The 23,984-nt window shown below is 43.4% G+C and overlaps 1 protein-coding gene and 1 long non-coding RNA gene across 4 annotated transcripts in view; one reads left to right on the top strand and one right to left on the bottom strand.

Moving 5' to 3' along the window:
* LOC139753444 (uncharacterized) overlaps positions 1-23,984 on the bottom strand; it is a 93,590-nt gene that overhangs the window by 27,538 nt on the left and 42,068 nt on the right. The gene's annotated exons all lie outside the window — the stretch shown is intronic.
* On the top strand, positions 973-22,460 carry LOC139753442 (probable peptidoglycan muropeptide transporter SLC46). Of its 2 annotated transcripts, none has more exons than XM_071669953.1 (7): positions 973-1,048; positions 11,025-12,045; positions 14,509-14,604; positions 19,059-19,202; positions 19,505-19,588; positions 19,897-20,053; positions 20,622-22,460. In XM_071669953.1, exons 1-7 carry the CDS (start codon positions 1,037-1,039, stop codon positions 21,148-21,150), a joined length of 2,043 nt encoding a protein of 680 aa, XP_071526054.1. In that variant the 5' UTR covers positions 973-1,036; the 3' UTR covers positions 21,151-22,460. The 2 variants fall into 2 exon arrangements, with proteins under 2 accessions (XP_071526054.1, XP_071526052.1); XM_071669951.1 differs by lacking the exon at positions 973-1,048 and adding an exon at positions 9,948-10,039.

The following is a 23,984-nucleotide window of genomic DNA, read 5'->3' as shown; positions in this document are numbered from 1 at the left end:
ATGACACGACTTAGTGTCTCTCTGCGGTTGAGAGCGCTGCACGTGTCGGCTCGTGTATCCCGTCACCTATTCTCTCTTTATATGGTATACCATCCTCATCCAAGCTGTGAGATCGTGTCTGAACATCCTGTCTGGGGCCGGTAGGCTATAGGCTGGCAGGGCGCGCTGGGGGAGGTAGGCTGGCTGGCTGGTTGGCTGGTTGGCAGGGCGCGCGCTGGGGGAGGGGTGAACGTGAGATCGTTTCGCGTGATAGACGCCCGGCCCTTGAAACTGTGATACCCGAACGAGTACTCTCTCTCTCTCTCTCTCTCTCTCTCTCTCTCTCTCTCTCTCTCTCTCTCTCTCTCTCTCTCTCTCTCTCTCACCCACATGGTTACACGATAAGTGAAACTTTTACCCTTGGTTGAGGCCCTATCATGGTCTGATCATTTTCCAGGGGAGTCCATATCATTTCCCTTGGTGGTAGCGCAACCTCGATGATGTAGGAGCACCTACCTAGACAATGTGTCGTGGATATAACACCAAGGACCCTTTCAAGGACCCTGGGTGAACTATATTGAGACAGATGACCATAAGGGTGTTGTGTGAGATGAAATGAAAGATGAGGATTACTGACGCGCACCACGTAACCCTCCCCAAATTACCACCTCCCCACCTCCTTCCAACCTCTTCGAAGAGCGCCGTGCTGTTCCCGACCACTTCCCGGACGAAGCACCACTGCCTCTGATAGGCGAAGTGGGAGTGGCCACTCGGAGAGAGAGGCGCCCCCCGTGTGTGAGACCTCGGGGACGGCGGGGAACTAACTTGCGGGAGATGCGGTAGGGCGCGGGGAACCGTGAGGAGGAGGAGGATGGTACCCGCCTTGTGTGTGTGTGTGTGTGTCTCTCTCTCTCTCTCTCTTCCCCTTCCTTATACCAGGATCAAGCTGCCTTTATATATAAAGTGTGTGTCACTCTTGCTAGCTTCAGTTGCGTCCTGTCATCCGCGGAGGAGCTTGCACTGCCTCAAACCTAAGCCTTGTGGGGTCTGTCCGTCCATGACTCAGGAGGTAAATCTCAGAGTGTTGTAATGGAACCTTTTGACAACATTGTGACGTAATCCCCAGATAAAGACGAGCCCTAAGATATGTGTTTTCTCGTTCGTTTTACATACTGAAAAGAGGATAAGTTCTTTTTTTTCCCCCCCTATTTTCTTATCTGATTCTAACGCGTCGCCTTTACGTGAAGTGTTATATGGCCAGCGTATGAGTGATAAGATTTGCGATTCAGTTTACGTGCATGAACATATAGAAAAAAGAATACCTCTCTTCTCTCTCATTCATGTAAACACAATTAAGTATACATTTATGCCTAATCACTGGCGCGCGCGCGCGCACACACACACACACACACACACACACACACACACACACACACACACACACACACACACACACACACACACACACACATGTGCCTTAACCAAGCTTCTTCAAGATGACCATGGCAGCACTCCTGGAAGCTATGAGACGCCACACACAAACACTTAAAGGCCACAGCGGGACGCTGGACGCTTACAGGGGTCCAGGAGGTCCGTCCGGAAATATTGCTTCCAGTTAACTCAATAGTGGAATATGTGTGTGTGTGTGTGTGTGTGTGTGAGGCCAGTGAAGTGAACTGGGAGGAACGGGAGAAAACTTGAAAAAACAGAAGTGTCGAATTCATGACTGCGTCTCACTAAGTGTATGTATGGCTCGCTCAACATGACACAGGAACAGATGAGGGTCCATGAGTGTGGAGAGCTCCTTCCTTATGTGATACAAATGGGTAATTACACACACCAATATATATATATATATATATATATATATATATATATATATATATATATATATATATATATATTATATATATTTATATATATATATATATATATATATATATATATATATATATATATATATATATATATATATATATATATATATATATATATATATATATATATATATATATATATATATATATATATATATATATATATATATATGTATATATATATATATATATATATATATATATATATATATATATATATATATATATATATATATATATATATATATATATATATATATATATATACATATATATATATATATATATATATATATATATATATATATATATATATATATATATATATATATATATATATATATATATATATATATATATATATATATATATGTATATATATATATATATATATATATATATATATATATATATATATATATATATATATATATATATATATATATATATATATATATATATATATATATATATATATATATATATATATATATATATATATATATATATACATATATATATATATATATATATATATATATATATGTATATAAACGATGGATTTAAAGAAACCGAATGTAGTCTCACTAAGAACAAGTTACGTACCGAAGCACGTTTGCAATTCATAAATGTTCAGAACCATCTGCAAACCTATTTATATCTGATAATCCTTAACTCTCTAATTCGAACCCTATAAGATTTAGGGTTGAAATACGTTGAACCCTCCATAGAACTGTGTTGCATGTGGGAGGTGGGCTGCGGACGTATGAGATCGGGCTGTGAGTGACGGAATGAGAAAAGTTATGTTGCTAGGGCACAAGAAGACAATATCTGTAGGGAAGTGTTGCACCTGACTGGGAGGAGGATGATTAAGAGAAGGGTAGGAGAGCTGAAGAGATAATGAATGATGGAGAGAGAGAGGGAGTGATGATTGTGATCTTCGAGGTGAATAACAACATATCTTGGGAGGAGATATGTATGATCGTTATCTGCAGCAAAGGAGTTACATGTGTGACTGGGAGGAGTACAAGAAACACCCAGTGGAAAGTCAAATGAAAGGTACGAAAGCTGGAAAAAAAAAAAGAGCAATTGAGAAATTTTGGAGAGAGAGAGAGAGAGAGAGAGAGAGAGAGAGAGAGAGAGAGAGAGAGAGAGAGAGAGAGAGAGAGAGAGAGAGAGAGAGAGAGAGAGAGAGAGAGAGAGAGAGAGAGAGAGAGAGAGAGAGAGAGAGAGAGAGAGAGAGTAACGATTAACTTCAAGGAAAGAGAGAGAGAAAAAAAAAGAAATGCTTTTAAAGGAGGTAATTAGTATGAGAGAAACAACAAGAGGAGGATGGCAGTGAAGAAAACGCACGAGGAACTAGCAACAAGCAACGGAAGATGCATATAACTAGTTAAGTGCACTGTGACTGAGTTCGAGGAGGATGATAATAGGTATGTGGTATGTTTTGGGAAAAGGCTAGCTACAGGGTGATAGTCGTTGGCAAATGGGGTAGTGATAAGAGAGTAGGATTGATGGAAGCCTTGTGCAAACTGACACGTTAATATCAAAGTATCGGGACGTTCTGTGCAGCTGCTGTAGGTCCCTGGGAGTGGATATGGGAGCAGATGGAACCATGGTGCCGAAGTGAGTCATAGGGCGGAGGAGGGAGTTAAGGTTCTAGGCAAGTTGAGAGTGGGGGCTGAATATATAACTGTTTGTAAGGGTAAGGACGGGTTTGTGTGGTGGTTGAGTAATCCCGAGAATGTTGTATGGATGCGGGTTTTTGACCCTGAACGGAAAGTAAAAGGCAGGACGTACTGGGAAATGAAACGCCTGAAGAGGATATTTAGCTTGCGTAAGGTATGGTCGACTGCGTGGAAAATGACGATCAGGTAAGTGGCAGAGAGCATAGCTTGATTGAGGGGGGTTGGCTAGGTTCCTCTGGAACGGGTAGGACACAGGGAGAGGATAAGTGAAGAGAGATTGACAAAAAGGGTCTACTATGTGTAGGTTCTGGAGGGAGAGATGGAACGGTGGAGTTTAAGCTTCAAGTGGACTTTAAACAGACGGGGTTGAATTTTCAAGAGGAGCAACGTAGCGCAAGCTACAGAGGGAGATGTATACTGTGAAGTAGTGTGCCGGCCTTGGCTGTGGCTTGAACTCTTGTGTCTGTACATTATTATTGACATCAAGAGGCTGGATGTAAGCAAATGAGACCATTGTTCTCTAGTTCCTGAATCTGTCTCGCGAAGACAGGAGAAAGATTCTTCTTGTTATCATTATCATTATTGTCATTATTATTATCATTATTATTATTATTATTATTATTATTATTATTATTATTATTATTATTATTATTATTATTATCAATATCAATTGGGAGGTGAGTTTGAATGGTGAAAAACTGGAGGAAGTGAAGTGTTTTAGATATCTGGGAGTGGATCTGTCAGCGGATGGAACCATGGAAGCGGAAGTGGATCATAGGGTGGGGGAGGGGGCGAAAATTTTGGGAGCCTTGAAAAATGTGTGGAAGTCGAGAACATTATCCCGGAAAGCAAAAATGGGTATGTTTGAAGGAATAGTGGTTCCAACAATGTTGTATGGTTGCGAGGCGTGGGCTATGGATAGAGTTGTGCGCAGGAGGATGGATGTGCTGGAAATGAGATGTTTGAGGACAATGTGTGGTGTGAGGTGGTTTGATCGAGTAAGTAACGTAAGGGTAAGAGAGATGTGTGGAAATAAAAAGAGCGTGGTTGAGAGAGCAGAAGAGGGTGTTTTGAAATGGTTTGGGCACATGGAGAGAATGAGTGAGGAAAGATTGACCAAGAGGATATATGTGTCGGAGGTGGAGGGAACGAGGAGAAGAGGGAGACCAAATTGGAGGTGGAAAGATGGAGTGAAAAGGATTTTATGTGATCGGGGCCTGAACATGCAGGAGGGTGAAAGGAGGGCAAGGAATAGAGTGAATTGGAGCGATGTGGTATACAGGGGTTGACGTGCTGTCAGTGGATTGAATCAAGGCATGTGAAGCGTCCGGGGTAAACCATGGAAAGCTGTGTAGGTATGTATATTTGCGTGTGTGGACGTGTGTATGTACATGTGTATGGGGGGGGGGGGGGGTTGGGCCATTTCTTTCGTCTGTTTCCTTGCGCTACCTCGCAAACGCGGGAGACAGCGACAAAGTATAAAAAAAAAAAAAAAAAAAAATCATTATTATTATCATTATTATTATTATCATTATTATTATTATTATTATTATTATTATTATTATTATTATTATTATTATTATTATTATTATCATTATTATTATCATTATCATTATTATTATCATTATTATTATTATTATTATTATCATTATTATTATTATTATTATTATTATTATTATCATTATCATTATTATTATCATTATTATTATTATCATTATCATCATCATTATTATCATTATAATTATCATTATCAATACTACTACTATTATTATGATAATGATTATAATGATCATTATTGCTAATAATATTACTGTTTTTATTATTATATCTATCATCATTATTAGTGAAGGAAACCCAGGTTATCTGCAGTCTCCCTCGAATTCTCATATTGTCGAATTTTTCAACACGATCAGAGAAATTCAAGCAAATGCTCTCACTTCACAGGCAATGGATAAACAATTCATCTTGCAAGGGCCCGAGTCACCGGGGCTGCATATGTTTTGAGAAGTGTCGTAAGAGATAGAAGCATTCGGTTAAGCAAGAGCTGCTCGCGTAACCTGTTTGTTGCCTCTACCCACCACACCAACGCCGCCTTGGGCGAAAGAAACTCGGTCCGACCACAATACTACATAGAAATACCTAACGTGGAAGGGGTCGGTGCATTCCAGCATTACGGCCTTTCTGGAGGAGGAGGAGGAGGAAGAGAAATGGGAAGGAGGTTGACATCTCCGTTCCTTAAAAGTGCCAGCGTTCGCCCATATGGTAAAGGAATGCCTGGTAGGGAGGGATACTACACAGCGCGAAGGAGGAACGACCCAACTTCGCCGAAGACGCCTGCGGTTGCTTCTGGCGGGACCTCTGTGTCTCCTTCACCCAGCCGTTTGTTGTTGGGGAGCTGCTGGTGGTGGTGTTGGTGTAGAGACGCAGCTCTCGTGTTTCCAAGAACGTGCCGTCATGATTCGCAAGATACGAGGTGGTACCCCATGAGACTGACATTTCAGATGGAATCGCGCAAAGGAAAAACGAGATAGAATAAGAAATAGAAAAGAAGTTATAATGATTACGGCTATGGTCTCTGTCGTTGTCTAGTTATTGATATGTCCAATATATATATATATATATATATATATATATATATATATATATATATATATATATATATATATATATATATATATATATATATATATTGGACAATCACATGTTTACCAAATGGCGTCCTTGCTTCGTCTCTTCGATGCATATCAACTGACTGTTATATTTCTCTCTTGTGTCTCCCCTGATGATGTAATTATTACACGAAAGTGCACTTGGGAACTTTTCGTGTTTCACTTTCCCCGTGGACTCATAGGAATGTCTTGATCACGCGCAAAATTGTGATCCTTTCCAATATATATATATATATGTATATATATATATATATATATATATATATATATATATATATATATATATATATATATATATATATATATATATATATATATGTATATATATATATATATATATATATATATATATATATATATATATATATATATATATATATATATATATATATATATTTATTAATTTATTTTGCTTTGTCGCTGTCTCCCGCGTTTGCGAGGTAGCGCAATATATATATATATATATATATATATATATATATATATATATATATATATATATATATATATAGCGAAGTTACGTGCATGTGTTCTGTAAATGGCGTAATTATGAAAGTGTAGCACACATGGTGACGTAGTTGCTAATAGGTGCATTGTACATGGCTAGCACGCAAATGACTGGGTGATCGCCTCTCATCATCTGGAGCCGCCTCACTACAAGATCCCTCTGTGTTCACTGCAGTTTTTCTTGCGCTCCGAGATTATGATGTAGATTCCAGAGCTCAGAGACTACATACTATCCTGAACTCAATCTGATTTAGAATAGGTCTTAACAAACGCCACAGGATCTCCTGTTTACGAGATCGAAGTCTCTTTTAAGAGGACCTGATTTTCAAGAGTAAATTTCTAAGTCGTTATGGGAAGCATCATTCTAAAAGCACGAATCTAAGACGATAAAATTCGATAAAATTCTTCACAGTCTCTTTACGTTTCAGAGAAAACGGAGTATACTCTGAAATGATACATGAAATCTTTCATGTTGCATTTAATAACAATTATAGAAACCAACCAACAATGCAGTTAACTTCGTAGATATCAAATCAGCATAAATTCTCTTTATCGCGTCATCCAAACAATCTAAACTACCACAAACTATACATCATCCCTGCGCTGCCACTTGAACATGCGCGTGTGTGTGTGAGTGTGTGTGTGTGTATGTGTGTGTGTGAGTGGGGTCATCTTCAGCTATATATATAAAGATATAAAAAGAATTATGCAACTGAGCAAAGTGGTGGAGGCGGGAGTTCCCCTGTGCTTCCCTTTGGGCACAGCTACCACCGACTTCTTAAATCATGTCTCACTATTGCCAGACGCTACCAGCCACACTCGCGCCTTCTGCTGATTAATCCAGGTCCTCCTCCCCCTTGTGGACTAAGAGAGAAACTTAAATAGTTATCGATATTCCTTCGTAAGGTTTGTGTAGGTAGGTAATAGATCTACGTTTGCGTTGGAGGTAACAGGAGGCACTGCCTTCGCAAGTAGATGTGACCTCGAACCCTGGGGGTCTGGGGTGGACCGTCAACAGGGGTATGGGGGTTGGGTAGGGAGGGTGTTGCGCGCGCCGCCGAGCCCCAACAGAGAGATGTATAGAGTCTCCCGGTGTGCCGGCTGGCCGGCCGCTAACCGGTCACCCCCCCCTTCTGACGGAGCCGTTCTCATTCACGCCTACATCCTCAGGGCTCCTCAACACCACACGTGACCAAAACATCTCGTGGCATCGAGTCCCACCGCTCCGTTTTCTCTCCTTTGCTTGTTTTTCTGTTCTTTATTTACCTGTGCGTTTCATTTGTCGAAAAATTTTTTGCTAAGTTAGGGTGTCAAAAACACACTCGCGCCAATGGTTATATAACTACATCTTTTATATATATATATATATATATATATATATATATATATATATATATATATATATATATATATATATATATAAATATATATATATATATATATATATATATATATATATATATATATATATATATATATATATATATATATATACACCATGGAAAGCTGTGTAGGTATGTATATTTATGTGTGTGGACGTGTGTATGTACATGTGTATGGGGGGGGGGGTTGGGCCATTTCTTTCGTCTGTTTCCTTGCGCTACCTCGCAAACGCGGGAGACAGCGACAAAAAAAAAAAAAAAAATATATATATATATATATATATATATATATATATATATATATATATATATATATATAGATAGATAGATAGATAGATAGATGGATAGATAGATAGATAGATAGAGAGAGAGAGAGAGAGAGAGAGAGAGAGAGAGAGAGAGAGAGAGAGAGAGAGATGATGTCAGGATAATAGCAATGGAGTCAGCGTCAGCAGTGTAGACACTGGTACAGAGTCAGTGTAGTAGAGGGAGGATGGTTATGCTGTTGTGCATACGTGGACAGCGATATACTGTGCATTTAGAACGGTGGTAATAAACTGAACCTGTCATGGTGCTAATATACAATGTGGACTTGGGAAGTCCAGGTGAAGAGCGACAGAATAAGAACATTAGAAGATATACGAGAGGAAAAATGGCCATGACAGACGGATGGACAGGAAAAGAGAGACAGATAAACAGGAGAATCAGACAGGATAGGGAGTCCAAGCGAAGGTGTAGTGAACGTGTCAACCAAGATAAGTTTAACACGACTGTAGGTTTTTATGAGGGTGAGGGTGTGTGCGCAAGACGAGATGTCAAAGATGACAACACACAAGATCGAAGCAAGGCCGACTAGTGACTCCTATACACTGACTTTTCCCTTGACGGGCGGGCTCTTCACTCGCAAAATGACACCCCTCCTCCCCAACTCTGCTCATCATAATCGGAGCTGGATTTTGTATTTTGTTTCAGCTCACCCGAGTCGATAGTAGAAAAACTATCGTATATCTATTATTATTTTTTTTGGGGTTATCCACCCATTCGTAATGATGTTTGTAACTGTACTGTGCACACTAGGTTTTCAAAGAGCTGTCACGTATGATCACAGATGACACAACTCGAGCCCCTGGGCACCAGAAAACGACCCTCAGATGTTCTACTGAAAATGTTTGTACCTATATGCAAAAAAAAAGAAAAAAAAAGAGGAGATAAATGGCGCAACCTTCACGAATTCGAAACTCAAACTGAGAAGTTGAAATGGAGGGCCATATTCCTGCACCTAGTGGTCTCCACGGTGTCTCCGAAGGTTCTGATCCTGGAGGCAAAAGGAGGAGGGAGGGACTGGGGGTCAAAGCAAAGGGAGGCCTTGGCAGTGAAGAGTGCGGGGTGTGGTCCAGACCCACGGATTGGTTCCCACCATCGGCTTGCGTTGGCCTTACACCGTTTTTGATTGGCTGCTGGTCTTGCACTCTTGTGTTTCCTCCCCCCCTCACCTCACCCCCACACCCCCAACCTGACGTCGTGACCGACTGGTGCAGCAAGAGAAGATGTCCCAAAATGATCATAATGTTTTCGACGAGTTATGTTCCAGTGAACGCCTTCTGGAAACGAGCAGAAAGATCACAAAAGCACTCTCTCCCGACTGGATTTAAACGATGGCGATATAAACACGTTAGTGCCATTTCTGCATGAAGGTGACGAAGATAAAAAAAAAAAAAGATAGGGGGGGGATTGGTGGTTGGGGGGGTGTGCTGGGGGTGATGATGGGGGAGAGGGTGAAGGAGGAGGGGGGGTTTGGTTGGTGGTGAGATGCGCTGTGAAGCTGCGCAGAGGTGACGAGGCCCAGAGCAACCCTGACCAAAGTTTACTAAAGCTGCGGTCGGCCTTAGAACAACATCACTCTCTCCCCATACGCAGTCATGAAGTCTGCAACAATAGTACGATCTACGGCACAGTTGGCTAACTCTCTTGATTTTTCAGGCTATGTTTTGAATCCCATGACTTGTGAATTATATACAAACAAACATATATATATATATATATATATATATATATATATATATATATATATATATATATATATATATATATACATATAATCCTTTTACTGAGTGTATGTTGTTGCTGTTATGTGATGATCATATTGATTTCATAATCTTAAGGTTTTCAGCAAATGTCCATCATGTATTCCAGTCTGAGGTTTAGAACTTAAAGATCTTGCCATGAAGCGTTTACATGCATCTAACGTAGTATCAAAGTGCTCAATAGTTCACCGGAGGGAATTAAACTGACGTAGCCAATAGCGTTTGGGATATCCTCTGTATGTGGCGTCAATCCCTCACGTGTATTATTTAACTTGTCTGGAAACTCTTTTAAGAGTTCGTCCTCAATTGAATGGATAAGTGTATGTGTATATTTTGTGTGTGTAATAGCCTCACTGCCCGTTGCGCATGTCCGCACCACCTCTAGTGTGTGTGCGTGTGTGTGCCTATGCCAAAGTGTGTGTGGTTTCCTCTCCAGACCAAGAGTGACACAGTGAAGTGGAACATTTCCGAACGCTCAGTGACCATCACAAACCACCTAGGTGTGAAGTGTGAAATTTACGGAACTGTCCTCATCGTAAAGTGGTACTTGCTGTTAAGAGAAATGAAGAATTGAACCTTTCTTACATTACGCTGGTGTTTTAAGTGTCGTCGTCCGTGGTCATCAACACCAATGCATACTTTCGTGTTCCTGTGTAAATGTTTTGCTTCGTTAATGGCTCAGTGAACAGGGCAGACCGGCGCTTCATGTGGTGTGTGTGTGTGTATGTGTGTGTGTGTGTGTGAATAGCTGCAGCGAATTATTGCACAAATAAACGTGAAAATATTTGAATGTAAGTTGCATCACCTCTCCTTTTTTTTCCCCCCCCTTCTGTGACAGAAACGCATCAAGTGTGCGGCGCCGGCATGGGGAGAGGACAAGGAGCACCAGCCAAAGCCATGTCCCCTGGCACCTCCTGCGGTAGCTTGGGCTCTGTGGCTCAAACTGAGGGTCATCTTTTCAATGGCTGTGGAGCCAGTCATGCTGCTCGACGGCCTCGGTTACTCCGTCATGATCGTCTTCGTCGAGAATCTCCAGATGGATAAGATCTGTCTAGTCAACCTGAACCTGACGTCTGAGATGTGTGCCAACTTATCCCACTACCCGGAAGAAAACATCAAGATGCAGCAGGCCTTCAGCATGTTCGGGATGTACAACGGGATCATTATGGCGTTCCTGCCCCTCTTCTTCATCCTGTTCATGGGCGCTTGGAGCGACAAGTACGGCAGGAAGGTGCCGCTCTACATCGCCACCCTCGGCCACTTCTGCTGGGCCTTCGGCTACCTCCTCAACTCCTGGGTCACTGAGTGGCCGGTCGAGTATCTCCTGGTAGCGGCCCTCATGGACTCCCTGGGAGGCGGCACTGTGTCTTTCCTCACCGCCGCCAACGCCTACATCAGTGACGTCACCTCAGAGGAGACCAGGACGATGAGGGTCGGGCTCGCGAACAGCATCTGGTATCTTGGTGGCCCCATCGGAACCCTGATGGGGACGTACATATACAAATACGGGGGTTACCAAGTGCTCTTCGGCACGTCAGTGCTGATGCATTGTGTCTCGCTCATCTATCTGGTCTTCCTGCCCGAAAGCCACGGTCCCTTCGCCAAGAGCAAGCTGTCGAAGAAGACGGAGGAGCAGGTTAGCGGTGAGAAACCAACCTCCGTTCACGTGTCGATGAAGAAACCCAAGGAAATCGACGAGTCGAGTAACGATATATCCTTGTGGAAGATGATTGCTGACTTCTTCAACTACGAGCGGATCGTCGACTCGTTCCGCTGCACCTTCAAAGCCAGGGGAGGACTCGTACGGGCCTTCATCCTCTTGCTCATCTTGTGTAACCTACTCCGTCGTCTGGGTCGTGGTAAGTCCTCATTTGTTCTATTCTCTCTTTTCTTCTTTTTTTTTTCTTGCACCTCGTAACTAATCTGGTTAGGGAGGGCAGCAGGTGTGGGCATGACCTATTCGGGACGAGAAGTGTTGCTACCCACCTCACCTGACAACAGACTGGCGATCTAGATTGGGCAGAAGGTGAAGGAAGACGCGTCCAGAGACGATGGTCATGTTCCGTTATCTTTATACCCTGAGATTATCCCATAGTCTGTGTTCTGAACCTTGATTTGAGAGACGACTAAATTCGAAGGTCGTTTAGTGCTTTGTGGTGTGTCATCCCACCTGATAGAGTCTCAGGAGTTGGCAAACCATATCATTGGATCATTCGTCTTCATTGGCCAATCATGTCGTGTTCTGCACCGTAAAATTTTTCTTAGTTGACGAATTGTCATTTGCCTTTTGGTCTCCATAATTCAGGTCTGATATAGCTTGATTAACGATCTGTAAACCATTGTCACGACCCTTACATCGCTCCAAATTACACGCAGATCATTGAGTGATAAACACAACGCCTAGGTAACTAGCAGTGTATCTCTCAATCTGTGAAGATACATGTCATTAAATTCTGACGCCATAAAAACCAGCAGAAAAACCTGGAAGCAGATTGATACGTCATCTTGTTAAAGGAAGAACCAAAGTAAACACAACAGAGACTCGGCAGTGATTCAACAGTGTGTGGCAAATTTTTTTTTTTTCCCGTGTCTGTGTTTCTCCGCCTCTTAAAAACCTCATGTCAGAGAGTGTGTATATACCTGCCTCACATCCTCATCTTCCTGTGTGGCTACCTCACAACCTCATCACCTCATTTTGTGGCTACTTCACAGCCTCGCCTCACAGTGTGTGAGGCTGATTCACAACACCATCGCCTCAGCTAACAGTTCTCAAGGCCAGTGGCAACACAGCTGAGGGCGGCTGATGACATTTGGCTTTTGGGATGTACCCCGCTTAATATTCCCATGGCTCAGGTTCAGGGTTGTGGTTTAAGGACTTGTGAAGGTAGTAGGTCTGTACAGAGAGACTCCCTCACGCAATCAAGGATCATAGGAATACAACAGCCACAGACGTATAGTTACGCTACAATATATTTTCCTCTGACAACTGAAGGTGAGACTTATGCAGTGAAGGAAACATATTTGTATCTCCAATATGAAATGATAAAAGCAACATGAGAACTGAATGTCCGTATTACAAACAAAATCTTGAATATCAGCGTCGTTAATATTACACTCTGTCACATGTTTTTTCCCCCTTTCGGCCAAAGGTGTACATATTCCTAAGGTGTTGGGCAATTCCCTTGACCTTCATCGTCAAACCTAATGATATTTCTTGTGCCACTGGAATGGGGCTTGAAGGACAAGATTCACAAACATAGTCACCTTTGCCGACATTGGGGGAGTTTATTTCTCATTAGTTTTGTCGTCTGTGTCACCCAATGATGAAAGAGAAGGTCTCTTTGTGTGTTCCTTGCTACTTGGTCTTGGCAGTCGTCAATGTGTCACTTTCACAAGGGGGTCGTTTGAGATGCAGAGACATACACGATGCTGGTTATTGATATACAATTTGAGGCATCATGCGAGTTAAAGTGGCACTGTGATAAAATAGTGTTAAGCGTTTTTTTTCATCTTAAGCGGTTTTTTTTTATCTTATTTTCATAGTGTCAGTGTTCGATATTGGTTTTTCGTTGTGTGGCAACGCCATACCAGGCGATACTTTCTCTATCATCGTGTGGTTTGGTAAGGCAGTTAGTGTCACTGTGGTAGTTAACAGCTTTGAGGTATCATGGCTGTGGTGTGGAGTGGTACCCTGCGCCATCATGTTGCCTTTCATGGAGCTGTTTGTAGTGGTGATAGAGATGTTTATGAAGTCTTATGGTAACCTTCAGTTGTGATGTGTTTGACATTCAGTGACACTGCTCTTGACAACTTTCATTTACAACATTTTGACGGTAGTAAGAGTTTGGTAAACTTGCAGCACGCACACCTGTCTGTATGAATAGGTTTTAGTTCATTTACAGCAATTGATTGGTTAGAACAGTATACACTGGCTGTTTGAAGATACTAGATGAAATAGTTGACCATGTATAGTGCTTATAAAACACCTGACATTACTGAGAGTAAGGGATGCATGTTCAGTTCTTATATCATATTTGATCCAGTAATTAGACAGAGCTTCCCATTTTTTTTTTTTTTTTACTTCACCACTCGGTTTCAAAATTCACGACTTTCATGGCCTTAAATAACAAGTTTTACACTTGAGCAGGTAGATGTTCGTCGTGACCCTTTAGTTTGGCAAGCTCTGATCTAAAAGCAATTTACAATTTTCTTTTTTTTTTCTCCTAGTGGTTGCGAGAACATGCATAACATCTACTGTCGCTAACCACATCATTCTTTCTTCCCCCGCCCTCCTCCTCCTCACCACCTCCTCTGTGCCACAGGCGCCTACATGTACCTCTTCACACGACGGGTCCTGGGCTGGCGCGAGACGAACTATGGACTCTGGGTCACCTACAAGAATCTTCTGGCTGCTCTTGGTAAGTAGACCATGCCCCCTTTACTGGCTCGTAAGTAGATCACGCTTCTCAGCGGCTCATTAGTTGATCACGCCTCTCAGTGGCTCGTAAGTAGATCACGCCTCTCAGTGGCTCGTAAGTTAGTAGATCACGCCTCTCAGCGGCTCATAAGTTGAACACGCCTCTCAGTGGCTCATAATTATGTAGATCACGCCTCTCAGTGGCTCGTAAGTAAGTAGATCACGCCTCAGTGGCTCGTAAGTAGATCACGCCTCTCAGTGGCTCGTAAGTAAGTAGATCACACCTCTCAGTGGCTCGTAAGTAGATCACGCCTCAGTGGCTCGTAAGTAAGTAGATCACGCCTCTCAGTGGCTCGTAAGTAGATCGCGCCTCAGTGGCTCGTAAGTAAGTAGATCACGCCTCTCAGTGGCTCGTAAGTAAGTAGATCACGCCTCTCAGTGGCTCGTAAGTAGATCACGCCTCAGTGGCTCGTAAGTAGATCACGCCTCTCAGTGGCTCGTAAGTAAGTAGATCACGCCTCTCAGTGGCTCGTAAGTAAGTAGATCACGCCTCTCAGTGGCTCGTCAGTAAGTAGACCACGCCTCTCAAAGGCTTTCATTTTCCGAAACCCTCGCGTCCCCAAGTATTGTTCCGCGTACTTCAGTATTCTCCAACGTGTGTAATGCGCTTGTCCAACACCTGCCATGTGACTCCGCAACTTCTGTATCTGGTCTTTCCAGCTTCAGTCAACAGAACCTGCAACTCATGCATCCTAACACTGCAGCAGCAGCATCTGGTTATATACCATCGTGTTATGCCTTTACCTCAGCTTTCAAACTTTTCTCTCTGCCATTCGCCTCGTATTCACTTGATCGATGCGAGCGGTACAGGACGAAGCGATGGAGAGACGCTGGCCAGATGTGGATCACCAGTACTACACTGTACAGTGTTAAGTTACTTGTCATCCCATCTCGAGGGCAAAGAGTCATCTCATCCGATATTGTGTGGGTTGTTCTCTCTCTCTCTCTCTCTCTCTCTCTCTCTCTCTCTCTCTCGGGTTGCTTATCATTCGTTCCACGTTGCCTGAAGGCTCCTTCGTCACTCGGTTAAGAAGAAACGCATTTGCATGCAGATGTAATTTAGCGTTCCTCCACACCTCATGCACGGGGAGCGATCCCCTGAAGAGAGACAAGGGTGGATCTGCCTGCTAGGAGCGCTTCGCCATTACGTGACATAACGTAAATGTATGAGACGACACCGAATTATATACATGCTTTAGGCTGTGTATGTGTGTGTGTGTCTGTGTGTGTGTGTCTCTCTCTCTCTCTTCCTCCTGCCTTGCGGCCCACACCCGCGTCTCCGCCAATCACCTGCAGGAGCCAAGCCAGTTTTTTTTTTTTGTCGACGGGACGAGTTTTTATGAGCTGGACTTCCAATCGAGATCACTGGGTGTGGTGCCCATTATCGTTGAGAGCAGTGTGTGTATTGCACGCTTCAGTACGTTTTTTTTCCGCTCTTCCTCTGTACGATGTCTGGAAACAGCAACTTGTGAGTAATTGCGTCATAAGCCTACGGTCAGTACGTTCGGCCAGAGCACGGATGGTGAGGGAGACGAGTAGCATGGGTGTTACGCATGCACGGTTACTGGCTCACAATCCCGGATCCTTCTGAAGGATTTCATCATCGGAATCCTACTTAACAATGAGGCTTGCATCATCCAGCACTCCCGCGGGGGCCGCACGCGCGCGCACTAAACAGTATCGAGGCTTTTGAATAACAATAGCGACTGCATGATTCCATTGATTTTTAGCCCTGTGTCTTTCTCTTCTTATATTATTTCCTTCGCTTCTGTTCGTCCTCATTCCACATCCATCGTCTTGCTACGTGGCTGGTGGAACGCGGAGGAAGACGTGGAGGGACAGAGCGTGGCGGAGGAGGACTTGCCACAAGACTGCGGAGGTTGGACACAGAGGAACTATAGCTTCAAAAGGGTGGTGGCGCAGGAGGAGGAGGAGGAGGAGGAGGAAGAGGAGGTGGTCGGCGAGAAAACGGGCAGGGTGGTGAGCTGCCAGACCAGCCAGGAGGAGAGAACACCTACCTGTCTGCGGTGCCTGTGGCCATGTGGTCCAGGGTGGCCATATGACCGACCAAATAGACCGCCCACCATCTATTCCTGCCGGGGCAACCAACGCCCACCCGTTACCAAGCCTCCTGCCCACCCACCATAACCTGACAACGCGCGTAGCTCATGTCCGGACAGACTATCATGTTGATCTGTTTACCTGGCAATATATAACTCTTTATCTTTGTCATCTATACACCTGTTTCTTAATCAGTGGTCAGGGATATAAACACACACACACACACACACACACACACACACACACACACACACACATATATATATATATATATATATATATATATATATATATATATATATATATATATATATATATATATATATATATATATATATATATATATATATATATATATATATATATATATATATATATATATATATATATATTTATATATACACGGGGAAAAATGTCTATTGGGTACTTTCTTCATGTTACTGACACACTGAGTCTTCCATATGGTATGGCTCTCTCTCTCTCTCTCTCTCTCTCTCTCTCTCTCTCTCTCTCTGAAGACATTATAAAAAGCGTTTTTCGTCGTCCAAATGAATATAGACACTGATATCTACGGCAGCTATGATATACGAATCCGAACGCACTGAGGAGAGATTTAACATGGCATGGAAGTTCACAGGAGAAAATACATTTGGGTTACTGCAACTATCTCGTGTCGGTTTTGCCAGGTGTGACACCTGAGTCTATCATCCCCTCCGTCCCTTACCGCTCTCCATTCACCATCCACCATCATCAAAGGATCCTGGATAGCGTGTCCCAGACGGCAGGAGAACTTGGCTAGACAACAACAGGTGTGGGTGACATGCTGTGCCACGCCCTATACCTAAGCTGTTGCTCGACCGAATATGAGAATCACATTTTAATCCCACGTCATCCGAAAACCCAAACATCTTTATGAATACCCAGTGACACGACTCCACATGAGGATGGGTCATAATGTGTTAGCCATCACAATATCAATGCATTCAGCAGCGCCTTATGGAAGAAATCGACAGAACCAGATGTAGTAAGCTTTCTGCGTTGTGGGTTGTAATATTACACTGGAATGCTACCCAGTCCAGTGAACTTTATAGGAAAAAAAAAAAAAAGGGGAGGGGATATACAAGAACTGCAGAGCGTTGTTAGAGTTTAAAGGGCAGCCAGGCTCCAGTGTGAAAGTCTCACACGTCCACCGTACGCCCATATTTCACTGGGACCCCACCCTTGCAAGACACACGTAACGGCAGCTATGGTAGCGAAGAGTTGGCGTAATCTTGACGGGCGAGGCGAACACACACACCCCTACAGCGAGCCAGCCAGCCAGCCAGTCGCTGGTCCACGAGAGGGCAGGTTTTTATTTATGTCTCAGTAGGTGGACGAACTGCAGCCGATGGGGTAGCGCGGGCTGCCGGTGAAAGGGATTGCATTATTTTGACCCTCAGCGTTATCTCGTCGGCAGGAGGAGCAACGAGTGGCTTCACCTGACTCGTGGTCAATACATGAACCTCATTGCGAACCCCCTCGGTAAATACCGAGGCCCGAGAGAGGTCTTTTAAATAGACCTTGCGAGAGTAATAATGTGAGAAAATTATAGTTCATGTAACGTGTTTAATTAGTCTGTTTTTTCTTCTTTTTTTTTTTTTGTCTACATTCTCTTGGGTGTCCAGCTGAGGGGATTTTACTTTCATTTTACTCAGAGGAACAGGATTAGGACTAGTCAGTCGTGCTAATCAGATATCATCCCCAAGAGTCCTCCTGTTAGTTAACATTAACATTAGTTTCCAAGTGAACCTATGAGTTTAGGTAATGTTTATAAGTTTATCTCAGTCTTGCATTCATGATGTGCACCCTAAGCAATGAGTAATCAAACTTAGAGTGTATATATATATATATATATATATATATATATATATATATATATATATATTTTTTTTTTTTTTTTTTTTTTTCCAAAGAAGGAACAGAGAAGGGGGCCAGATGAGGATATTCCCTGAAAGACCCAGTCCTCTGTTCTTAACGCTACCTCGCTAACGCGGGAAATGGCGAATAGTATGAAAGAAATATATATATATATATATATATATATATATATATATATATATATATATATATATATATATATATATATATATATATATATATATATATATATATATATATATGGGGAAAAATTACGTACTTCACAAGGACTCAAGGACTAGATTTATCAGAGGTACCGCCGCTAATGAAGAAGTCTGTCAGTAACATGCAGCAGCGACATCTGCTAAGGAGGCAGGTCGACAGCCAGGCACGTCAACAGACGGAGACTCACCGTGCGTCATCCTCCCCATCTTGCAGGATCGCTGGTGGCAGTGCCCCTGCTCTCGAAGGTCCTTGGGGTGTCAGACAACTACCTGGCCATGTTGGGCGCCCTCGCCTCCGTCGCTGACTACAGCTTGTATGGTCTTGTCTCCAAAGATGCAGAGTTCCTTGTCTGGATAGGTAAGAAAGAGACAGTGTGTGTGTGTGTGTGTGTGTGTGTGTGTGTCAAAATCATCTGAACCTCTTGAAACTGTTTACAAATGATGAATGTATTCATAAATACAACCTAATATTTACGAAGCCCTCGTAGCAAACACCATTATCGATGCAAACCTCACCTTTTTTTCCCTTTTAGATAAGTGTTATCACAGTTTTTATAATGTTTGGATCTGACTACAGAATACAATATTTTTTTTTCTCCGGTTATCGTTAACGCTTTATTTTCTCTCTCCCTCTTCCTCCTCCTCCTCCTCCTCCGGCAGCGCCTGTGGGTGCCATCCTGGTCAACTCGTGCGTGATCGCCATCCGCTCGATGCTGTCCAAATTCGTCACCGGTGATGAGTTAGGTGAGTGTGGCAAGTCCGTGGTCCCAGCGAGGCGGCCCAGCATAGAAAACGGACACTGCCTACCGTGCCAATACACGCAGGTCCCACTGGTAGTACCTGATCTTCGCCAAATATTCTCCAGAGTTTCAGACATTTCTTATGCCTTTGAATCGTTGGAAGACCAGTGTATATCATGATTATATGGATCATTACGTGGTCTTGGACATGGCTATACCCTATGGTTGAGGTCTTGTCAAGTTCTGCATCGTATGAATGTAATATTTACCTTTCTTTTTTTTTTCTCTCTCTCCCTCGCGCACCCCTGATAGGCAAGGTGTCTGCGGTGATGGGTGCTCTGGACGGAGTGATGCCCATGATTAGCTTCTCGCTCTACACTGCCATCTACCACGCCACCGTCCACGTATTCCCAGGCGCTCAGTTCTTCTTCGGGGCAGCGGCCAATCTCCTAATGACTTTCATTTTCGTGTAAGTAATGTTCGAAGGTCATGGTAGTTAGGTTTACTAGGCTATGCTTCCTTGCTAAAGATGTTAAGAGCTGCAGGAGATGGATCACTTGTGGTGCTCTTGGACGACTAAGACGGTAGGATGATGTGAGGTGTTGGCTCATACCACTGAGGGGGCAATCCAGTCCTCTGTTTTCAACGAAGAGTTTCTGTACAGCTGAGTTTTCTGTAATGATTGTAGTGTAAATTCTAGGACATTTCAACACAATGGCAACTTACATTACCTTTAGAAACCAGGAATTCAAGGGTATTAAGGATACTTTTCAAGTGAACTAGAAAGAGAAGTGCGTTCAGTACTTATCATAACAAGACCAAAGAGTTTTCAGTTATGTGATGGAAAGTCTACAAAGCTTCCAAAACTTATTCAGCCTCAAAGTGGTACTAAGGATTCTCATTCTTAGGCCCGTAGGTCATCACGAGGCTGGATAACGTAAACAGAGGGAGGTAGATAGCTTATAGCATGACATATAAGTTGTTCATATACAGGGTTGTTCATATATATGATCATTTCCTTCTCTCCTTCTCTGCAGATTCATCATCGTCTGTACAACAACCAGGAGCTACACCATTGATGACCTGAACTCTTCGGAAGGTCAGAGCGGCGTCGAGGCGACTTCGCTAAGGTTCTTCAGCGACCGTCGCAACCGCCACCTCCAGCCAGCCAGCAAGAAACATGACCCCAACGATCTAGACGCCCAGCGCACTTCACTCGTCCTCTCGGGGGTGAACTTCCACATAGGCACGCCCATACAGGAGAAGAAAGACCTCCAGCAAGGTAAAACGCAACGGGACAGAACCAGCAGCTTGAGTACGATCACCGAAATCTCCAACCTAGACAGGAAGATGATCGAAGACGAGCTGACTTTCCCTCAGAGACACTCGTCCAAGAAACTCTTGGAGTCCAAGAAGGAAGAGACGACCGGTATAGATAATCCCGCTTATAGTATGACAGAGGAGGCGTCGGCGTCTCTCCCGAGCGAGGAGGCCTCTGTCTCCGAGGTGGTTCTCAGCCCGAGCGATCTTGTTGCGAAGGACGAACCCGAGGAAGCCAGTCCATAAGGGCAGTGTGTTAAGTGTGTTTAGTGTTGCTAGTGGTGATGAAACAGAGCGCCACAAACCCACCCTTCCCCCCTCCTCCCTCTCTCTCATGATGGTCAAAGACTCTGTGATAACAAGTATGACGGCTGTACGTTTTAGTACAGCATTCCAGACCCTATCGCATTAGTGTAAGTGTACACCCCGGCATCAAGGTGACAGACAGGCTCCGTGATAGTGATGAGACGACATTGATACTGATGTAGCTACCGGTCAATTATACCCGTTGGTACCGGTAATACAGCGTCGTACGAGCCGGGTTTCCTTCCTGCTGCAGGTGCACTACGAAGTCGGTGCCGACATTGCTGGTGTCGACGCCAGTGTTGCGACATAGGAGCTAGAGTAGAGATCGTGACGAGGCGATGTAGAGTGGATAGATCACTGATCTCGCTAAGCAAGGCAACGCAAGCATGAGCACGTATAGATGTGTGACTTATGAGACCTTGTGATTAACACAGGTCTGGGTGCCACCGCAGACTCTAGCTTCTTCTCTCTCGAAAACCTTCACCCGGTCAAAGACCTCAGATTCAAACGAAGATTTCAAGTCTCTGTCATAGAACTGACTTATCGTCGTACCGTCAGATTTCAACAGCCGTAACAAGGAAAAACCACAAAAATCACGTGCAATAGAATAGAAACAAAGTAATATTTACGAGTACACACCGAGCGAAGAGCTAACATTGAGCTAAGAACCACATTTGCATGAGAAAGATATCAGACGCTTCACGATAACTTGACATTAGCCTCTGGATTCCCCTGGTATCCTGGGAGATCAACACAGAACTGATGTATTTAGTCACTGTTCCTTCAAATGAATACTGAACAGTCTCGCTGTAGTTTCCTCTCACTCCAGTGTATAATGGTTTATGCACTTACCTATTGGTGTCAGAGGCTATACACTGAGTTGTTTCTGGATGTGAAATGGTGACGCATTATAGTACTTGAAACGTATACCTTTATATATATATATATACATAATCACAATGACTAGTCCTTTAAAGAAGAGCCAATCATCCGCTGTCAGTTGTGAGTTAGAGAGTGGAGGTAAGGATCCAAGTGTTATTCAGAGAAACTTCGTCACTTGCCAAGCACACTACTGATGCACGGCTGAGCAATACGTGATGATAAAGAGATTGATCATCACGTCTTCACGTCAGTCTGAAGAAGAAATGTCAAGTGTACATTACAGTGAATCAGGTGCCAAACGGATGCATTGCTTAAGGTAAACCTAACAAGAGAAGACTGGAGGGATAGTGGGTATGTCTATGTGGAGGGAGGAAAAAAAGTATGTTCAACTTCACTTAGGACGTTATCTTGCTTCCAGTGTTTGAGTTAGATGAGTTGATTCTTTGTGAAATGCTTTGTCAGTGGCAAAGCAAACCTGCAAATTATTTATCCATTCATACGAAGCGGATCCTACCACGTCTTAGAATGAATGGATGTCTAAGTTGGGAAAGACTGTAAAATGCCTTAAACGAGGCTGTTGCTGCTTACAGTTCCACTAAGCTCGTTGAGGTAGTTGAGAACTGAAGTTATACTGACATGGATAACATCATCCACCAGTTCGATGTAGATGTTCCGTCTCTTCAGTTCCCTCAACCAACTCGCTCTGATAAGACGTACCGTAGAAACTGCCTTGTGGCGTAGGGACCTTCAGACGAACGTCAGTAGATTAATTTCATGTCATGTAAATCACACATGGCTCTCCGGGTGTGACGCGTACCTCCCTCGCCTTCAACACACCTGACTCTACGCCCGTCATTGCCCTCTCGATGTTTGTCTCCTATTAAGGCTTGCTGAGCGACCCCTCTGCTGGTGGGACTCAGGACGATGACTTCTCTCTCCCCGGAGAGGTGACATTGCTGGGGCTAGTGCAGATGCCCTCATTATATACGCCCCCCCCCTGCAACTGGTGCTGGAGTTGTTGCACGGGTGTGATGGTGAGCTGCCAGGACTCATCACCATCTCACAAGGAGAGCAGAATCCGCCTGGCATTAATGAGGGAACGCCTCGCTCATCTACTCATGATGTAGTCCCGCTCTCCATCCTTGGTAGAAGAGGATGGTGGAGGCTTCTGCCCCGCCGCACAAGTTGGCTTGTCCGTCCACTGCAAGTCTTGAAGTCGCTGGCGGCTTGAATATGGTTCGTGGGAGCGAGGATTGTGAGGAGGATATCTAGATAACTGTGGACAGTAAGAGGGAGAAGACGTGTGGCAGGAATTAAAGACACGGAGCACCTGCGCCGATGGGACCAGCTGGCTCACATCTTGTTTCTCCCGTTTCATGGGACGCCCCGCCGCTGGTGATATATTTCTGTACAATAATGGATAAGGTAATGCCGATGATATTACTACCTTCACTGAAAGAGATGGTGTCAAGGTGCTAAATTTAAACAGACGTCTAAGGACAGACTTGATTCCTTGCTCTTTTAGAATTAGTATTGAGAAGCACCTTGACACTGTTCTCCATGCTGAGTTTTGGCTTATAAATATTTGGGTTATATTCTGCAGAAGTGGGATACCACACATGGGTAACTACATTAACTATGAAATTACAAGAGGTGTTTAAGATTGTTACAGCTAATAGCCAAGGGGCTAAACTATTATGCATTGATATGTCAAGGAATTGTGTTTGTCAATGCAATATTCCCTACGCTGCATATTGCAATGTCCCTATGCTGCACAGTGCAATGTCCCTATGCTGCACACTGTAACGTCCCTCTGATGCACATTGCATTGTCGCTACACAGCACAATGTTCCTATGCTCCCTTATGCCTTTCAGTTTGAAGACTTCAGTTG

The sequence above is a fragment of the Panulirus ornatus genome, chromosome 14, assembly GCF_036320965.1.
Source record: "Panulirus ornatus isolate Po-2019 chromosome 14, ASM3632096v1, whole genome shotgun sequence".
In the NCBI taxonomy this organism is placed as follows: domain Eukaryota; kingdom Metazoa; phylum Arthropoda; class Malacostraca; order Decapoda; family Palinuridae; genus Panulirus; species Panulirus ornatus.
The sequence above is the reverse complement of the archived record's forward strand: the minus strand, read 5'-3'. Positions and strand labels throughout refer to the sequence as shown.

Excerpts from the sequence above, each read along its gene's own strand:
- LOC139753442 (XM_071669951.1), top strand. Across the intron at positions 14,605-19,058 it reads GAATCTTCTGGCTGCTCTTG|GATCGCTGGTGGCAGTGCCC; the intron begins GTAAGTAGACCA and ends CCCATCTTGCAG. Across the intron at positions 19,203-19,504 it reads AGAGTTCCTTGTCTGGATAG|CGCCTGTGGGTGCCATCCTG; the intron begins GTAAGAAAGAGA and ends CTCCTCCGGCAG.